Source organism: Natator depressus, chromosome 7, assembly GCF_965152275.1.
Source record: "Natator depressus isolate rNatDep1 chromosome 7, rNatDep2.hap1, whole genome shotgun sequence".
Classification (NCBI taxonomy): Eukaryota; Metazoa; Chordata; order Testudines; family Cheloniidae; genus Natator; species Natator depressus.
This window is the reverse complement of record NC_134240.1, coordinates 31,248,308-31,267,792: the sequence shown is the minus strand read 5'-3', so window position 1 is coordinate 31,267,792 and position 19,485 is coordinate 31,248,308. Positions and strand designations below refer to the sequence as shown.

General features: G+C 46.7%; 1 protein-coding gene across 2 annotated transcripts; it reads right to left on the bottom strand.

Moving 5' to 3' along the window:
- Positions 1-2,514: 2,514 nt before the first annotated feature.
- LOC141990579 (solute carrier family 22 member 6-A-like) lies at positions 2,515-17,368 on the bottom strand. 2 transcript variants are annotated; one of them, XM_074957932.1, is made up of 10 exons: positions 16,533-17,368; positions 15,102-15,205; positions 13,655-13,809; positions 12,259-12,427; positions 9,812-9,935; positions 9,040-9,155; positions 7,686-7,900; positions 6,716-6,824; positions 5,166-5,369; positions 2,515-4,886 (listed from the first exon to the last, which is right to left on the bottom strand). In XM_074957932.1, the coding sequence occupies exons 1-10, from the start codon at positions 16,932-16,934 to the stop codon at positions 4,802-4,804; spliced, it is 1,683 nt and encodes a 560-aa protein (XP_074814033.1). In that variant the 5' UTR covers positions 16,935-17,368; the 3' UTR covers positions 2,515-4,801. The 2 variants fall into 2 exon arrangements, with proteins under 2 accessions (XP_074814033.1, XP_074814034.1); XM_074957933.1 differs by having other exon boundaries at positions 2,515-4,880.
- Positions 17,369-19,485: the final 2,117 nt, after the last annotated feature.

Below are 19,485 nucleotides of genomic sequence, written 5' to 3'. Positions count from 1 at the left end.
GGAACAAACTCTCAAGGGAAGGGATGGATTTTCCATCTCCTGATGTCTTCAAACCAAGGCTGGATGCCTTCCTGTAAGAGCTTTAGCCAAACCCATGTTGTTGGGCTCATTGCAGGGGTATTTGGATGACATTCTCTGACCTGTGATAGACAGGAGGTGATACAAGAAGATCTATGGTCCCTTCTGGCCTTAAAAGGTATGAAACTATGAAAATGAGTTGTTGTCTGAGGAGCCATTACTTGGGTCTCCCAGTCTTGCTGCTTGTCCTTAGTCTTTTTTGGGCAAGGGGGCATGGAAGCAGCTTGGGTGCTATGTAGAGCCAATTTTAGGCTGTTTTCAAGGGCAAGATATGGTCCAGAGGCTGCAGTGGTTGATCATTTGCTTGTTGTGTTGGACGAAGGTCAGATGCTGATGACTGGATCTGTAGGCCTTTCACAGCCTTAGTCACAAGGCGTTGTTAACTCAACGGCTCATACTAGCAGTCACACACCCCACAACTCCCTGTTGGGCCCAGAGGGCATTTCTGGGAGAGCAGTCATCCATTCATGTGGAATGACATGGGGTTATTTTCTGTGCTCCACTGGGCTGTGTCGGGCAAGGGGGACTGCAAGTTGGGATTCCTGGCTTCTATTCCTGGCTCTAGGAGGGGAGTGGAGTCTAGTGGGTAAGAACAGGGGGGAGTGGGCAGGGAGTCAGGGCTCCTGGCTTCTATTCCTAGCTCTGGGAGGGTTGTGGGGTCTAGTGGGGAGAGCAGGTAGGGCTGGGAGTCTGGACTCCTGAGTTCTATTCCTGGCTCTAGGAGGTGAGTAGGGATCTAGTGGCTAAAGCATGGGGCCTGGGAGTCAGGACTTTTGGTTCTATTGCCAGCTCTGAAATGGGGTCTGGTGGGTTAGCGACGCATAGCGGGGACTTGGGTTCTGTTCCCATCTCTACAAGGGGTTTGTGATCTAGCAGTGGAAATGGGAGGGACTGAGAGTCTGGATTTCTGGATTCTATTGCGTATTTGGGGAGGAAGTAGTATAGTCTAGTGATCAGAGCAGGGGACTGGAAACGGAGATGCTTCGGTTTGGTTCCAAACACCGGGAGGAGTGTTATCTTGTGGTTAGAGTAGTAGTAGAGTACTGATAGCTGGGAGTCTTGGGTTCTGTTCCCATCTCTGGGAAGGGAGTGTGGTCTAGTGGTGAGAATCATAGAATCATAGAATATCAGGGTTGGAAGGGACCTCAGGAGGTCATCTAGTCCAACCCCCTGCTCAAAGCAGGACCAATCCCCAACTAAATCATCCCAGCCAGGGCTTTTGTCAAGCCTGACCTTAAAAATATCTAAGGAAGGAGATTCCACCACCTCCCTAGGTAACGCATTCCAGTGTTTCACCACCCTCCTAGTGAAAAAGTTTTTCCTAATATCCAACCTAAACCTCCCCCGCTGCAACTTGAGACCATTACTCCTTGTTCTGTCATCAGCTACCACTGAGAACAGTCTAGATCCATCCTCTTTGGAACCCCCTTTCAGGTAGTTGAAAGCAGCTATCAAATCCTCCCTCATTCTTCTCTTCCGCAGACTAAACAATCCCAGTTCCCTCAGCCTCTCCTCATAAGTCATGTGTTCCAGTCCCCTAATCATTTTTGTTGCCCTCTGCTGGACGTTTTCCAATTTTTCCACATCCTTCTTGTAGTGTGGGGCCCAAAACTGGACACAGTACTCCAGATGAGGCCTCACCAATATCGAATAGAGGGGAACGATCACGTCCCTCGATCTGCTGGCAATGCCCCTACGTATACATCCCAAAATGCCATTGGCCTTCTTGGCAACAAGGGCACACTGTTGACTCATATCCAGCTTCTCGTCCACTGTAACCCCTAGGTCCTTTTCTGCAGAACTGCTGCCGAGCCATTCGATCCCTAGTCTGTAGCGGTGCATGGGGTTCTTCCGTCCTAAGTGCAGGACTCTGCACTTGTCCTTGTTGAACCTCATCAGATTTCTTTTGGCCCAATCCTCTAATTTGTCTAGGTCCTTCTATATCCTATCCCTACCCTCCAGCGTATCTACCTCTCCTCCCAGTTTAGTGTCATCTGCAAACTTGCTGAGGGTGCAATCCACATCTCAGTCAGGTGAGATGGGGCGGGTGCTGCAAGTCAGGACTCTGGGGCTCTATCCTTAGCTCTGCCACTGACTTTCCATCCTTTACCTCGGTCATGTTGCTCTGTGCCTTACTTTATTATTCCGTAACATGGGTACAATAATATTCACCTAACTCCCATGAGGATGTGAGGCTTGGTTAAGCAATATACAAAAAGCCCTTTGAGAGCACAGAGAAGGGCAGAGTATGATTGTATGGGATGGCTGTGTTCCCTCCAGCACCCCAGAGACTGAGGATGTTACCAGAACCAGCATCTGTACTTGAACCCTGAGCCTAGCTTCCAAAGAATGCAGAACCTCCCTTCAAGAAGAACACTGCCAAGTGCAACAGAAACTGTTTATTTGTGACAGCATTTCACATAGGTATTTTCTTTGTACAGTAAATAGATGCTTTTGCCCCAGTTCTAGGTGGAGTTTAAACCTTACATGGATCAGGATGAGCCACATTTTGATCCTGTTAACTGGATTTTTTTTAACGTGGAAATGTGCATTTTATTAACACAAAGCATGGGGACAAGGAGACAGATTCTCAAATCCAACCTAGGCAGCTGAGTTAGGGTCTGTCTATGCTGCAGTCATAGGCTGCAATTGCAACTCGAGCAGACATACCCTAGCTTGTTTTAATCTAGCTAGCTTGGCTCCCAGAACAGTGAAGCTGCAGCAGTGCATGCTTCAGCATGGGCTAGCCCTGAGAATAATGACCCAGGGTTCCAGACAGGCTGGTCAGCCTGTGCTGAAGTATTGCTCTGGTACCTGAGCTAGGGAGAGTAAACCTAGCTCAGTATGTCTGCTCAAGCTGTAGTCACACCTTCAGTCTTGATTTATACTGCTGTAATTGAGTGGTCTGGTGGTTAAAACTAGGCATCAGGACTCTTGGGTTCCATTCCCAGTTCCGTGAGGGGAGTAGGGTCTAGTGGTTAGAGCTGTAGGGGCTGAGAATCAGGACTCCTGGGTTTGGTTACCAGTTCCAGAACGAATGGAGTCTAGTGGGTCAGAGCAGCAAGAATGAGGGTCAGGACTTCTGATTTCTGTTCCCAGCTCTGGCTGGAGAAGAGTGTCTAATGGTTAGAGCAGATGGGGCTCGGAGTCAGGACCCCTGGGTTCCATTCCCAGCTCTGGAATGAGAGGGGAGGTTAGAGTGTGTATTTGTTGGGGGGTTGAGAGTCAGGACTCCTGACTCTGAGGGAAGTGAAATGTAGTGGGCTAGGGCAGGGGAAGCTGAGAATCTGGAGTCCTGGGTTCCCTTCCCTCTTTTCAAAACTGAACAAAGGAAATATCCTTTCTGACATGACAGTGTTAGACTGTGGAACTCATTGATACAGGATGACATTGAAGCCACAACTTAGCAAGATTCAAAGGGGAACTGGACATCTCTATGGGTAACAGGTCTATCAATAATACAACAAAGAGTTTTAGAAGGCATATAAATCTTATGCTTCGGGCCTTAAGCCAATCTGTGACTAGTAGAGCTGTGTGAAATTTTTCAGCCAAAACTATTTTGGGATGAAAAATGCAGATTTGGTGACACTGCAATGATTCGTGATTTCATGTTGGTTTTGCTGAATTGTTTGTTTCGGGGGAAAATCCCGAAAAAGTCTAAATGTTTTGATTTTTCAATTTGAAACAACTTTGTTTAGAAATTTCCTTTAATTGTTTTTTTTTATAAAAAATACTAAAAAGTTGAAAAGCAATTTGCAATCAAAGCAAAATGTTTAGTTTGAAACCAATTTTTTACTCTTTTTGATTTGCTGAAAATTTTGAACAATTTCATTTTCAGCCAAATCGTGTTTTTCCCTTGATTTTTCCAAATTGTGAGTGAGCTGAAAAATCCATTTTTGCCCAATTTTAATGACTGTTTAAGATAAAGTGAGACTTGATGGTGGGGAGATTATGACATATCTGCCCACTTCAGGGTTCTCACACCTTACTCGGACGCATCTATTGCTGACCGCTGTCAGAGAGACTCCATGGACCTTGGCTGTGATCAATCCAGCAGTTCCTATATTCTGCCACCATTTCTGTAATTATTCTTACAGAATTCCCTTAAGAATTGCCACCACGTGACTGTCCTGCAGTAGTGGGCTAATCCTCAACTACATGGATTAACACTTGCTGAGGATCTGGCCCAAAAGTATTTGCTGAGCTGTTGGGTACAATATTTTGGATCCCAGCAGAGTGCAACACCAGGTTTGGAACTACATGGAGGACCTACATAGAGTAATTGAGTCGTGTCCTCCACCTTGCACACCAGCAGGTCCCATGGTATAAATTCTTGCTGTGATTTGGAGGTCAACCTGCTGTTTGAAGAGGTTGATTCCCTGCATTAAGTGCAAAATTCAACCCCTATGGAGTTGTCACTGATGCCTGCATAATACTTCTAGCATGATTAAAACAGTAGAAGAGATAGGGGAGAGTCTTCAAACATGCCTAAGCCCCCTCTTTCAAAAGTGATTGGGAGCCACATTTTCAAAGGTATTTTGGTGCCAAGAGATTCAGATAAGTGCCAAGTGGGATTTTCAGACGTGCCCAGGAAGATGAGTCACCTGTCTCTCATGGGAGTGGCTAAGTCACTGGTGAAAATGGAACATAGGCTCCTAAGACACTTAGGCACTTTTGAAAATTTTACCCATAGACCCTACAACAGTTGCTCGTTTTTCTTTCCTTAACTGGCTTCCTTGGCTGGGTCTGGCATGGTGGGTTTCAGAAGGATCTTCATCTGTTGTTCTTCACCTCTCAGATGCCTGGGTCTCAATGAAAAAGAATATCGGTAAATATTAACATTTATACAAGCATCAAGAGATGTACTTGGCTTAAAACATGCTTGGAGCTAAGGGGCCAGATCCCACCTGGTATAAACCAGCCATAGCTACACTGGAGTCAATGGGATCAGATTATCTATCTAATCATGCCTATCATTTCTTGTTTGTGCTCTCTCTGTCTATCTCAGTGGACCCATGTCTATATCACAAAGCCCCCACATGGTGCATCATGGCGACTGTTCTTGCCTCCCAATAGATTCTACTAACCGTGTCTCCACGTCCTCTATGGTCTCAGGCAATGGCACGCTGAGCGTCTCTGGCAGGAAGGTTGCTGCAATGCCAGAGATGATTGGGGCAGCTCCATAAATGATCAGTGGCAGGAAGGGAATGTATTCCTCCAACATCTTCACCAATGGGGCAGTGATGCTGCCCAGGCGTGCCATGGTGTTGCTCAAACCCATGCCGGTCTGCCTGTGAATTTGAAATCATAACAAACAGAGCTATTAGCATAAGCCACAGTGATGAGAAAAATCTGGGCTAAGGAGCTCACGGGCAATAAGCCAAGCAGTACCTCTCAGCTAGGCCCTGTGGACTAGTAGAGTGACTACGGAGTCAGGACACCTGGGTTCTTTTCCTTGCTCTGCCACCAACGCACTGCATGGCCTTGGGCAAGTCACTTCCTCTCTCCGTTCATTTCTTTCCCCTCACACCCTCAGTCTGTCTTGTCTATTATGATTGTGAGGAGCAGAGACTGCTGTCACTGTGTCTGGGCAGCACCTGGTACAATGGGGCCCTGCAGCACCTGGCACAATGGGGCCCTGATCTCAGTTGGGGTCTGTGCAGCACCTGGCACAATGGGGCCCTGATCTTAGTTGGGGTCTGTGCAGCGCCTAGCACAATGGAGCCCTGCTCTCAATTTGAGTTTGTGCAGTGCCTCATACAATGGGGGCCCTGATCTCACTTGGGATCTGTGGAGTGCCTGGTACTATGGGGACCCGATCTCAGTCAGGGTCTGTGCAGCGGTTGGCACCATGGGGCTCTGGTGTGGTCTCTAGGTGCTAACTTAACAAATAGGAACTTTCCTTGGGGCAGGTTACCACACAAGTGCAGGGTTTCTTGCAGCTGGGACTGGGCTAGCTAGATCTTTGATCTGATGTGGCAATTCCTATTTCCTAGAAGGGCAATTTTGGGTGACTAGATTGAGATGCCTCAGAGGGCCCTCACTTTTCAGATGGCACATCCTCAGTAATTGCAGAGAATCAGACCCAGTTGCGGTGTCCTAACGTGGGCATCTCCTAAAATCCAAAGTGCCCAAAATCATTAGTAGAGCTAGCTGGGAAATTGTTTTCCTGTCCCATGATAAATTTTGAGATTTCAAACATTTTCCCCGTTCTGAATCTGGATGAAATATTGAAATTTCAAAAAATTTTGGGAATTCAACAGTATACAAAAATCCTGGTTTAGGTCCATCACATCATTTTGTTTTGATTTCGACCATTATGAATTAGTACAAAAAAGGGGTTGCTGTTTTTTAATACACATTCCAAAACACAAAGTTGTTTCCATCCAGAAAAACTGAAATTTTCATTTTGCAAATGTAATATCCAACCTTCCTCCCCCTTCCCCCACTTTTTTCTAAACAGCCCTTTCCTGTGAAAAGCTTTGGCTTTGATGAAATAGCTTTTTCCGTCAGAAAACTACATTTTGATGAAAAATTCCCGACCAACTCTAGTCACTAGTCACTTGGCTCTGGTTTTGCTGTTCCGCGGGGCTGCATGTGAAGTTTGAGCTGCACTCGCTGAGGTTTTTCTACCTACCTAATCACTGTGGGGTACAGCTCACTCGTGTAGAGGTAGACACAGTTAAAGGAGGCAGCGAGACAGCCTTTTCCAAAGACAGCCAGAACGGTGCGCAGGGTCTTCAGATCTTGGGAGAAGCACACAGTGGAGGAGGGGTAAGCACATGGGAAAAGGCTGACATGCTCAAGAAGGGTCAGGAGCTAATGGGATGGTGCCACTGGTGCCGATGGGGCCAGATCCCCAGCCGGTGTAAATCAGCATAGCTGCACTGGAGTCAATGGGGCCAGATCCCCAGCTGGTACAAATTGGCTGTAACTCCATTGGAGTCAATGGAGCCAAATCCACAGTTGCTCCATTAAAGCCAAAAGGGGCAAGAAATCAATGGAACTGGGCTAATTTACACCAGCTGAGGATCTGTGCCTCAGTTTGCCATCTAGAAATAAGAGTGATATTCCTTTCTGTGTTGCATCTGTTTAGATTGTGAGCTCTTTGGGGCAGGGCCTGTATCTCCCTTTAGGACTTGGCACAATGGGGCCCTGATGTCATCTGGGGTCTGTGCAGCGCCTTACCCAATGATCAAATACTAAAAACCATACACCCAGCTTTGTTTGTGAAACTGTGTCTGTTACCCCTCCCAGACAGCGGCTCATCCACTTGGCAACCATCTTGCAACAGGCCAGCCTGGATCAGGCTGAATATGTCTCTCAGGTTGCTTCATGGGGAAGTACCATGGCAACTGGTGTCATAAACACGTGTCAGCTGCTTCAATCCCTGGCTGCAGAAGGTGGTTCTGTACCCTGCAGTGCCTCAGCCACAGAACACAGCTGTGACATATCGGTTGGCTTGAGCCCCATTAGCCCTTATGGACCACTCTCCTGGCTCTTCTCCCTGCAGCCGACCATATTAGCCAGGTTTTGGACCTTTGGTTTGACAAAGGCTTGAACACTTCTGGATCTAACCCTGAAAATCCAGGATACCAAGTAACCACCTTGTGGGACAAAGATGTTGGCTAGGATAGAGAGTCCAGCCAGGATGAGGGTCAATGCCTGTGTGAACCGGCGCCCGATGAAGCTGATTGTGAGGACTGAGATGAACTTCGCTGGGAAATCAACAGCTCCAAAGACCATCTGGATCAAGAAGATATTGACACCGAAATTCTGCAGGTCCATGGCCAACCCATAATAGGCAAAGCTTGTGGAGAACCTGGAATGAAGCAGACAGGTATTGATACATAGAGGGTCCTTATCATTGAGTTTATTTGTTACAAGCATGTTCCCTTTCAGCAATAGGCCCTGCAAATGTGTTTAGTGGTTGAAGTAAGGACCCCTGGGTTCTCTTCACAGCTTTTGGGTGGCAGTGTAGTCTAGTGGGTAGACTGCACTGTGTTCTGTTCATGGTTGTGTGAGGGGATTAGGGTCTGGGGAGCAGCTGGGAGCCAGGATTCCTGGGTTCTATTTCCAGCTTTGGAAGAAGGGTGGGGCCTAGTGGTTAGAGCAAGAGGGGACTTTGCTCTGTTGTTGGCTCTTTAGAGAGGAATGGGGTCCAATAGCTGGAACAGGACATTGTAGGCGCCAAGGACTCCTGGGTTCTTTTCCCAGCTCTGTACTTTTGTCCTAGTAGTAGGAACAGGTGACTAGGAGCCAGGACTCTTGGGTCCTAAGCCTGCTTCTGGGTAGAAGTGCCTCCTGTTGGTTTTCTCTACATGCTGTCTCCCCAGGTGGGATTTACCGAAGTCTAGCTATAACATATTGCATTGTGATCTAGTGGGATATTCAATCAAGGTGAAATTGACTGTCATGCCGATTGAAACTGGCTGTCACTGACATGCCCTGGGGTGAAGTGGAGCATCAGTGGGGCTTAGTAGAGCTGAACAAAACTTTTCATCTAAAACTTTTTTCAGCTCAAAATGCAGACTCAGCGACATCAAAATGTTTAGGGAATTCATGTTCCTTTTGCTGAATTGTTTCAGGTTAAAAAAAAAGCACCCCAAAACAAAAACAAAAATAAAAAAAATCTAAATATTTTCAGTTTTAGTTCAAAATGAATCGTTGTCTCAAACATTTCTTTAATTTTATTTTTAAAAAATCTTAAAATATTTGAAATCAAAACAAAATGTTTCATTTGATTTTTTCAACTTTTTGATTAGCCAAAAATTAAGAAAAAAATGGTTTTCTGTTCAACCGAAAATGATTTTTTACTGATTTTTTGGAATTGCCTGCAGGTCAAAAAATCCATTATTTGCCCCGTTCCTCAGCAAATTGTCATGCCTGGTTTACTTGCTGCAGGCTGCTTCATATCATTGTCTCAGCTTCCGCTTTGTGCAATCACAAGAACCGACTAACCATACAAAGCAGAGGCAGAAGGAGATCCGGCGTACAACAGGGGTCCGCACCAGGTCAATGAAGGTATAGCTGCTCTTTGTAGAGGCTATTTCTTTCTGCATGTTGGATCTCAAGACCTGGGGAGAGAAGAGAGTTCTGGGTAACGGCATGGAGCCTCCATCGTGGGAAAGGCCTGGAAACAGAGCAGGGGAATGGGAGAGAATGAGATTCTGGATCATCCAGTGGTGCCAAAATTCTTGTCTCAGAGCAGGCCTCAGTGCAGACAAAATAATGTGTACGTCTAGGAAGGGATGGATGGATGGCTAGATAGAAGGGTGTGCATGGGGATGGATGGATAGTTGAATGTATAGAAACATTTGTATGGGGATGGATGGATGGCTAGAGAGATGTGTGTGGGGATAACAGATAGATAGATGGAGATGAATAGAGATATTATGTGTATGAATATACATTTATAAAAGATGTGTGTTTATGTCTAGAGATGGATACATAGATGGCTGGATAGGTGGTTATGTATGTACGGCTATAGGTAGAGAGATTGATAGAAGATACCTTGTACGTATGGGAATCCCATTGTACGAGAAAGAAGTCAGACCATGGTGAGAATACCATTGCTCAGGGAACACTAAAGCCAGTTGCACCACTAGTGTACATGTGCAGAGTCCCAATGACATGAGTGCAGCCATGCTGATTTATATCTGCTTGTCCCGCGTGCCTATATCAGCCGCTGGAGTTGGTGGGAGTGCTCAGCCTCTCTGAGATCCAGTCTTACCTCTATGTTGAGTTTGTTTCCTTCTTCCTTCTTCCGGTTTATCCTGGCCACTCTCTTGAGCTGCTTCACTGCCTTGTCAGGTCTGCCAGCTAGCACCAGCCATCGGGCGGACTCCGCGAACCACCTGGGAAGCAGAAGAATTGAAAACACACCTGCAAAGAACACGCGCATTGCTCTTGTTGCAGTGGGATCAGCCCCACTGGAGCACGGTGCAGTACTTCTACACTAGGGGCAGTGCCCAAAGCCAGTGCAGGGCACAAGCAGTGACAGAAGCAGAAGGGAGCATGTTGTGGAATAGCCTCAGTGGAACCTGCATTCTCTGCTTTATCTCCTCCCCCTGCTACCAGCAGCCCCCTGGTGACAGCCAAGTGTTACTGCAACCTGAAGCTCCAGTCCCACTAGGAGACTGCCCAGTGGCAGCAGATGGTACTGCACCTTGGCATGCATCAGGGTGGAAGGATGGTTAGGGTGATAGCTGAGACCTGGCTTCAATTCCCTGCTCCCCTGCAGACTTCCTGTGTGACCGTTGCAAGTCACTTAGTTTGTCTCTGTGTCTGAATCCCCTCATCTGTACAATAGGATAATAGCACTGCTCTCCCTCAGAAGGGTGCTTTGGTTACAGCTGGTTGGCACTTTTCTGCTGAAATATTTTTCCATTGAAAAATGCGGATTTCTCCAAACTGAAACTGTTTGCAGGGAAAGGTCAGTTTCAATGAAGCTCTTGATTTAAAAAAAAAAATGGAAAAAGTTTCAAAATTTGACCTTTATCAAAATTAAAAGTTTCAACAATTTTGTTTCAAAATTTTTGATCATTTACACTTAAAAAAAGGGTAAAAAACAAACAAGCTCCAGATCAAAAAGAAAAATTTCAAAATTATCAAAAGGAAACATTTCAACTGACCTGACCAAAATATTTTTTCAGATTATCAATTCACAAAAGTTTTCCTGGTTTTGACTTTTGGCCAGATTCAGGATGGGAAAATGTTTCAAAGTCTCAAAAACTCTCATATTTTTTGCCAGCCAGCTCTAGCTGTGAGGATAAATATATTAAACATTGTGATGTGCCTAGATACTATGGTGGTGGGTGCCAGATAAATACCTATGATAGGTCAGCTCCTCATATTACTGAGTAGTGACATTATGGGTGGAGTAGCTTTGGTTTCATTAGAAATTTTTCACAATATTTTAAATTTTTTTCAGCAAAACAAAAGTTTTCATTTTGTCTCCATTTTGGGAGGGTTTTTTTAAAAAAAATATTTCCTCTCTTTTATTTCCTTTTGTCTTCATTTTCCACTGGAAAATGGGGGAAAGTGGAAAAAAATAGCTCCAAAACACTGAAATGAAAATTTTTGTTGTGTCAAAAAATTTACAAATTTAGAAATAAATGGTTGTTTTTCAGCAAACCCCCCCCCCCATCCTGAAAACTAAAATAAAATGTTTCCTTCTGTCGAAAATTTTTGAAGGAAACAGAATTTTTTCGGGGGGGGGGAAGCCATTTTTTATGGAAAAAAATTTAAGACATCAAATCTTCAACTCTCTCTATTCATATGTTATCCTCTTAGTCTCGCCATTTCCCTGGTTTGCTGAAACAATTCCAGGTGTGAAAATCCACAGCTTTCATAGTTCTTTGTTCATTATTTGTATTGCCATAATGTTGTGAAGGCCCAGTCATGGGGCAGGACCCCATTGTTCCAGGCGCTGAACAAAAAGACAGTCGCTGCCCCAAACAGCTTATAATGTAAGGACAAGACAAGCAACAACAGGTGGATACAGACAGGGGAGCACAAGGAAACAGTGAGACAATATTGGTCAGCATGATAGGCAATGGTCTCTGCACACCAGAAGCCTTAACTGTCGTCAGGTTTTTTTGTAAGCCTCACATTAAAGGAGAGTTTGAAGAAGGATTTGAAGAAGGACAATGAGATACCTTTGCCGATGTTTACAGGGAACTCCTCCCAGGCATGAGGGGCAGCATGGTAGAAAGCACAAAGGTGCTTGTTTGAAAATTTAGCAAGCGGGCAATGGAGGCAGGCATCATGGGCCAATGGGAGTTGGGAGTTGGCATTGTGCTAGTGGATGACAGATGAGATAGGTACGGTGCAGTAGGGTATGAAGAGCTTTGAAAGTGAAGATGAGTAGTTTATGTATGATGTGATGAAGAACGGGGAGCCAGTGGAGGGCTGCAAAGAGAGAGGTGACATGGACAAAGCGATGAGACAGGGAAATGATCTTAGCAGGAGTGTTTTGAATGGATGTAAGTGGAGCAAGATTGCATTTGCCAAGGCTGGAGAAGAGGATGATGCAGTAATCAAGAGGCAAGATTATGAGAACCAGGATAAGAGATTTGTTTATTCTACTTGCTTAAAGTTTGTCTCATTCCTGCATTCAGTGAGAAAAGCACGATGGAAGAGGAATGGATCAGAAAGGATAAGGGTGAGCTAACCTACCAGGAGTAGATGAAGCAGATGAAATAGGGCAAAGACACCGCAAGCTGCAGCCAGCGCCAGTTGGGGATAGCGTAAGCCACCCCAGCCAGAATGAACTGCCCGATCGTGTAGCAGTATCCATACATGGTGCCCACAACAGCCCGTGTGCGGGTGGGTGTCCATTCCACAGCTGGGGAGAAACATACACAAAGGGAAAATAATCTCTCTGTCCTTGGGCTGATAACCTCCAGTGGTGAGAACAAGCATGAGTGGAGGCAGCAGGAAGCATGTACAAACAGCCTACCCCTGGCTCTTTGAGGCTGAGGTGAAATAGCTCCCCAGAACATGCATTCCCTGATCCATGCCTTCTCCTCCCCCTGCTAGCTGCGTCCCACCTAGTGGCACTAGGTGGTACTGCACACTGCTGGAGGCGCTCCATCCCCCTGACCATGGCAGCAGCCAGTACTGTGCCCTGCAGCAACTCCAGTCCCCTGGTGGCAGCAAGCAGTACTGTACCCTGCAGGGCTACAGTAGCGCCAGTCCCCCAAGTGGCCACAGGCAGTACTGCTCTCTGCAGGGTTACAAACACTCCAGAAGACCCCACAGCGGCAGCAGGCTGTACTGTACCCTGCAGGGTTGCAGCAGCTCTAACACCCTGCAATGGCAGACATGCACCCTGAAGTACATCAGCCACAATACAGAGCTGTTATATAATTGAATAGGCTGAGTCCCATTAGCCTCTGATACCCAGCTGCCCCTGGGTCCTCCAGTTCCTAGAGGACCTGTATACCTTGTATAGTGCAAGGGACTTTCTAGTAATGAGGAGGGCATTCTGTAGCTCCTGGCTGATGCACATAGCCTGTGCCTGTTCTGCAGAAGTTGCATTGTGGAATCTCTGTTCTGTTGTGGAATCATTGTCATCTGATGACGGCACACCGCTCAAAATAGCTTCCATTCCATTCTTGGGGACCTGCATGCTATTGGAAGCTGCCCTGTTTTGTGGCATCTCCTGTGCTCTGGCACTGCAGAAGCACACAGAGGTGGGATTGTTCCAGAGAACTCAATTCTCGTTTAGGTACCACATTTTCAGAGAGAACAGGGCCAGATTTCGAGGTGCATAATACCTCCTAAATAACGTGTTCAGGTCTTTGTCAGCTGTGGCAATCAGTGACCCAATGGGAGCTGCTGAGTGCTTTGGTAAATCCAAGTTGGAATGGGAGCTAAGATTCTTGGAAAATCTAGCTCCCAATTTTTGGTGCTGAGACATTGGACATCCCACCCAGGCTATGTGTACTTCTGGTCTCTCTGTGCTCCCACCACAGAGTAATTTATCAGCAGCGGGAACAAGGCACCTCCGTCCATCCCCAGTAACCAGCTCATCTTGTGTCTGGGGATGGCAGGTGCCGGACACACTTACACAGAGAGACACCGTTCAACACAATGCCCGAGAAAGCCATTCCGGTCAGGAAGCGGAAGATGCAGTAGGCAGTGAAGCTGGGCGAGAAGGCAGTGCAGGTGCCCGTGACAGCCATCTGCAAGTAGCACCAGATCAAGAGAGACCTGCGGCCAAACCTGAGCCAAAAAAAGCCAAGAGAACAGGTGAGGGAAACCCAGGTTACTGAGGCAAGTATGTTCAGAACCTGGTGCAAGGAACTATTGGTGCCATTGACAGGCATGGCTTCCTGGCTAGGGGAATGGGCAAAGAGGCAGGAGGCCCCAGTTCTAAAACCAGCTGTGTGGCATGTGACAAAAGGTTATTGATGAAAATACTTAATGTCAGTCGTGCAGTAGCTGCTGCTGCTGAGGCCTGCAGGGCTGAATTAAGGCAACCTAGGGCCCCTGGCAGTAGGGTTATCCCCTGGCTGGTATTTGACCGTTAGAAAAACATCCAATCTTGATTTAAAAATCTCCAGGGATAGAGAATCCACAACAGCCCTTGGGCCGTTGTTCCAATGGTTAATTCCTTTTGCTGTTCGAAATGTACACCTTATTTCCAGTCTGAATTTGTCTAGCTTCAATTTCCAGCCACTGGATCTTGTTAGATCTTTGTCTGCTAGATGGAAAAGCCTTCTGTTATCAGATTGCTGCTCCCTGTGTAGGTACAGTACCTTTATAGAGAGCCACATGTTTTTTGCAAATGTGAAATAATATGAAGTAAAGCAAAAAACTCACCCTGCAGTGGCAGCTCCTATCCTGTGAAGCTTGGCCTGGCTCCCCACTCTGAACGGGGAGGGGGTGGGGGGAGCACCTTGCCAAACCTAAACAGCACTGCAACCCCGTGTACCAGGTCACAACACCCTGAGTCGAGAGCCAGGCCCAACCACACCGCACAGGACCCCAACAGCCACTTCTGCAGGGTGAGTGCAGCGCAGGCTCGGGGGTGCAAGACTCATCTCCCCCAAAGCCTTCCAACCCCTGGTGTCAGGACTCAGCCCCTCTCTGGGGCCTCCCAACCCCCAGGGGCAGGACCCGATCCCCCTGCATGGATAAAATTAACAAAACAAAAATAACAAGAAATTCCCCCAAAAATAAAATATACAATTATAAAAAGAATTCACCGGGCTCCACTTACAGACTGTGGTCAAATCACCCCTTAACCTTTGCTTTATAGATCAAGCTCCTGGAGTCTCTCACTGTAAGGCACATTTTACAAACCTTTAATCATTCTTGTGGGTTTTCTCTGACCACTCTCCAACCTACCAACATCCTTCTGGAAGTGTGGACACCGGAACTGAACACAGGATTCCAGTAGCAGTCGCGCCAGTGCCAAATACAGAGATATAGTAACTTCTCTCCTCCTGCTCGAGATTCCTGATTCCGCCAGGAATCAGCCTTGCTCTGCTTTATAATGACATTGCTCTCACCTGTCTGACAGACCTCCAAAGATGATGCCTCCCGCCAGGATCCCAGCCATGTAGATGGACTGAGCCATCTGCTTCAGCTGCCGGGAGTCACACACCAGGTCCCACTGTAAGGGAGAGAGAAAACAAAGCTTGGCTCCAGGAGGAAGACTGGGTTGTAGTTAAGGCCCCAGACTGGGGCTCAGAAGAGCTGGGTTTGATTCCTGGCTTAGGCTGAGATTTTCAGAACCATTGATGGCATTTAGACAGCCAGTTTCCATAGCAATCATTACAATCTGCAGGGCATCACAGCCTTAATATCCCTGAGGTTCAATGTCCATCATCTGTAAAATGAGGGAGGATCATCCTGTCTTTGTCTCTGTGCAGCATGCAGCACAGCTGGGCCCCAGTCTCAGTTGGGGGTCCACCCAGCACAATCTCAGTTGGGGTCTGTGCAGTGCCCAGTGCAATGGGACCCTGATTTGAGCTGGGGTCCATGCAGTATCTGGCACAAGGGTTCCCCAGTCTGAGCTGGGCTCTGTGCAGTGCCAGGCACAACAGGGCTCCACTCTCAGCTTGGGTCTGTGTAGCATCTGGCACAGTGAGTCTCTGAACTCAGCTAGGGTCTCTGCAGTTCCTGGCAGAATGGGTCCTTTAGATGTTAATGTAGGATCAAATATAATGATCCCATGTGAGGCGGATGGTCTTGAATGGAGTGAGCATTCAAGAGACCAGGACCTCTACTCCTAGCTCAGACACTGACTTGCTGTGACCTTGGGCAAGTCATGCTGCCTCGCTGTGCCTCAGTTTCCCCCAGCTGTGAGATGGGATAGTAAGGTTTAGTCTCTATTGTAAAGCCTTTGAGATCCAGGGGAGAGCAGGGCTAACTCTTAGCATCATTCATGGTTCCTTTAATGTGGATTAGTGGATTATGTCCAGTTTAATTGAGAGGAAACTGACTGCACAATGGATGGGGGAATTCCCACCCCAACAAGTGCAACCACAGCTTCCTCCGACCGATACACTGAAGGAATCAAGACTCTGTAAAGCGTAAAGGCCGTGTCCTGCTCTCCTTTACGCCTATGCAATGGCAGCCACTTGAAGCTGCATGGACTGAAATCACCAGGGGTGCCAGAATGTAACTGAGAACAGCACATGGCCCTGGATGAAATTCTGCACTGATTTAGGCTGAAACCAAGCTGATGTCAATAGACATGCAGGGGCTGTAGGTTGGTGCAAATTTTACGATCAGATACTAGGAAGAGGAGGATAAATAGATAGATACTATGACGCGCTCTGCCCATAGGACTGTGAAACTTAGTTGCAAAAATCTATGAAAAGGCATAATTCCAACAAAAATATTTTCAACTCATCCACCCCAACTTCCACCCCATGGTTTCAGCATCCTTTTCCAAGCCGGTTACCCGCACTGCAGCAGGTCTTGCTCTCACATACCTCTGTAATGATGGTGCTGGTGAAAATGCTCTTGTCGTACACCCACCCATCAGCACAGGGTTCAGTCTCCAGCTCGGTTAGGTTTGTGACAGTGGCGTTGGAGTCTAGGAGCTGCCACTGCATGGTGACAAAGCGGTGACACTTCTCTGGCTGCTGTTTGCTGTCCATGGGGACGGAGACCCTGAGGAGGTCCTTGGCAGCAAGCTTTCTGGTGAGGTTGGTGTAAGGAGTGTTGCTGATGTTGATATGGACATGGCAGTGGTGCGCAGAGATGGCAGCAGTGAAGTTCTGCAGGAGGTTATGGCTAGCCATCATGAAAACTGGGATAGCCAGTAAGATAGTATAGATGATTTGGAAGCGACCCATCCCCCCGACGTGGTCTAAGAGCTCGGCAAAACTCATGGTGCCGGGTTGGGAGATTCAACACTAACCGTCTGGGTTAAGCAAAAGTGATGGGTCTCAAATAACCGATGTTACCTAAATAGGTCAATTACTTGTAAAAATTAAACTTTGTGCGATCAAAATATCTACACAGAAAGACATTAATTTGAATCCAGCTTGTATTCCACTTCACAACTTCAAAGACAGCCATAAAGGGCAGCACTTCTTAGAAGAAGTCAGCTTTTGGCAAATAGTGTCTGTGGATTCTTGAGGGTGTAGTTTCCAAAGAAGAGGCATTGAGTTGTATTCTCCCTAAATAACTGAGTGTGCTACCACGTTGCTTCTCCTTTGTTGCAAAAATGCCCATGCAACCATTCCTAGTTTCCTGTCAGCTTCAGGAAAACTCCACACACCTTTTTTATGAACTTTAGATGCATAAGGGAATGGTTTTGCCAAGCTTAACTCCACGTTGATCCTTGCATTTTACCCTCTGGAAAAGCAGGTGGGGTTTATATATTCCTCGGAGGGTTATATAAGGCCTTAACCAGGTCACTTGGTTAAAATTGTACTTTGTTTTGCATGGATTAAGTCCAAAAAAGAAAAAGTCTGAAAGCAATGTGCTAGATACAGCGCCAAATGCTTCCAGTGCAGAGGTGACAAACACACTGATCCAAGCTGTTAAATCAGATTGCCTTTGGGTGAGTATATTATTCACACCACAGGGCTAGAAATTAACTTAAACGAAAAAGAATCCAGATTTAGCTGAGATACCACAATCCCGCCTCTGTCCTGAGTCGTCACTATTCTTAAAATACCATCTGGATATACCCAGCTGAGATTGGGGCCCCGTTGTGCCAGGGATTGTACAACCCCATAGTGTGAGACATCCCTGTCCCAAAGAGCTTACAGTCTAAATAGACAAGACAGGCCAAAGAGAGGGTTGTAATTAGCGCTGGTCTGAAAATTTTTAGCAACAGGTCTTTGCAGGAAATGTTCTGCAGGAAAGTGTCATTTTTGACAAATGTCTTAACTCTAAAACATCTTAAGAAAAAAGATTTGAATATGAAAAATTGGAGATGACAAATTTCAGTTTTTCAGTGTAAAATGACTTTTTGTTTAGAAATTTGAGCTAATTATAGTAAAAAATGTTTGGAAAATACAAAATGGTTGAAAGATAAACAAAATGTTTCGACTGACCAAACCAAAATTTTTTATTTCTTTTTTTGAATTTTGAAATATTTTGAGATGTCAACTTTTCATCCTGATTCCAGGCTGGAAATATTTTTATTTATTTATTTTAATTAATTTTCTCTGGATGGAAAACCTGCCCTGCTCTATCATTATCTTCCTTTTACAGATGGAGAAACTGAGGCACAAGGAGAGCCGAAATGACTTGCCCAAGTGTCTGCGACAGAACTGGGGATGGAGCCCTGAATTCGTGGTTCCTCATCCTATGCATTAACTCTGAGGCCATTCTTCGTCACAAGGCTCTTCTTGCTGTGGTGTAGTTTTGATGCCTGATGAGTTGCTTGGTATGTCCAGTACTGCCAGAGTCAACCTAGTTGGCTGATTGGCTTAGTGGAGGTGTCCTTTGTTTGTTACATGCTGCCACTTATGCCTTGCAGTTCAAGTGCTAGGGGTCTCAATCAAGCCATTTGGGGGGGTTTAATGAAGGATAATATCTGAGTAAAAAAGGAAATGAGATATGATCCTAAGACTGGTGCGTTATGGGTTGTTGTTTGTCTTGGTTCCCAGGTACCAATGACTGGCACAGATAGATTGATACATATAGGGATGGGGGATGTGTGGTGGGATAGATGGATGGACAGATATTTCTTTTGGGTCATGTCGTATGTTTCCTGGGGGGAGGGAAAAGCTGAGGAGCTCAGCAGAAGGGGGGCAGTTCTGTTCTGTGGGGTTGAGCAGGGCAGCGTGAGCTCACATAGCAGGTCTGTGCCCTGCCCCACAGCTCTGTGAGGGCCCCTGTCTGACCCGGGCAGACTCAGAGGCAGCACTGCCATCTGCACTGCAGAATCAATGGCGGCTGTCACGGGGAGGGAAGTAGGAGCGGAGGCTACTGCAGGAGCAGCTACTGAGTGCAAACCATGGCCCAGCCCCTTTCTTCCTCCTCCCCCCAGGGGCACTGGAACAATTTCTACAGTGGGGGTGCTGAGAGCCATCGAACCAAACTGTAAACCCTGGATATGATGAAAACCACTTCAAGCGAAAGGGTGCTGCAGCACCCTCCACAGCTCTAGTTCCAGCACTTATGCCTCCCCCCCGTCCTGCAAACCACGGCCAAGCCCCTCTCTTCCTCCTCCCCCCTGCAAACCAGGGCCTGGCCCCTCTCTTCATCCTCCCCCACCAATTTCCACCCCTTTCTCTTGTTTCTGTGTTTCCCTGTAGGTGCTGGCCAGTGCTGCGTGGCTTGCAGGAGCAGTGGTTTCAGGTACAACTGATACCCTGGGGCCCACCGCACCGTTGGGGGCAGAGGTGCTGGGATTGCTGGGAGTAGCCAGTGTCAGGAGCTGGATCTCGCAGGGGAACGATTTGAAGGGACTCAGGGATTGGG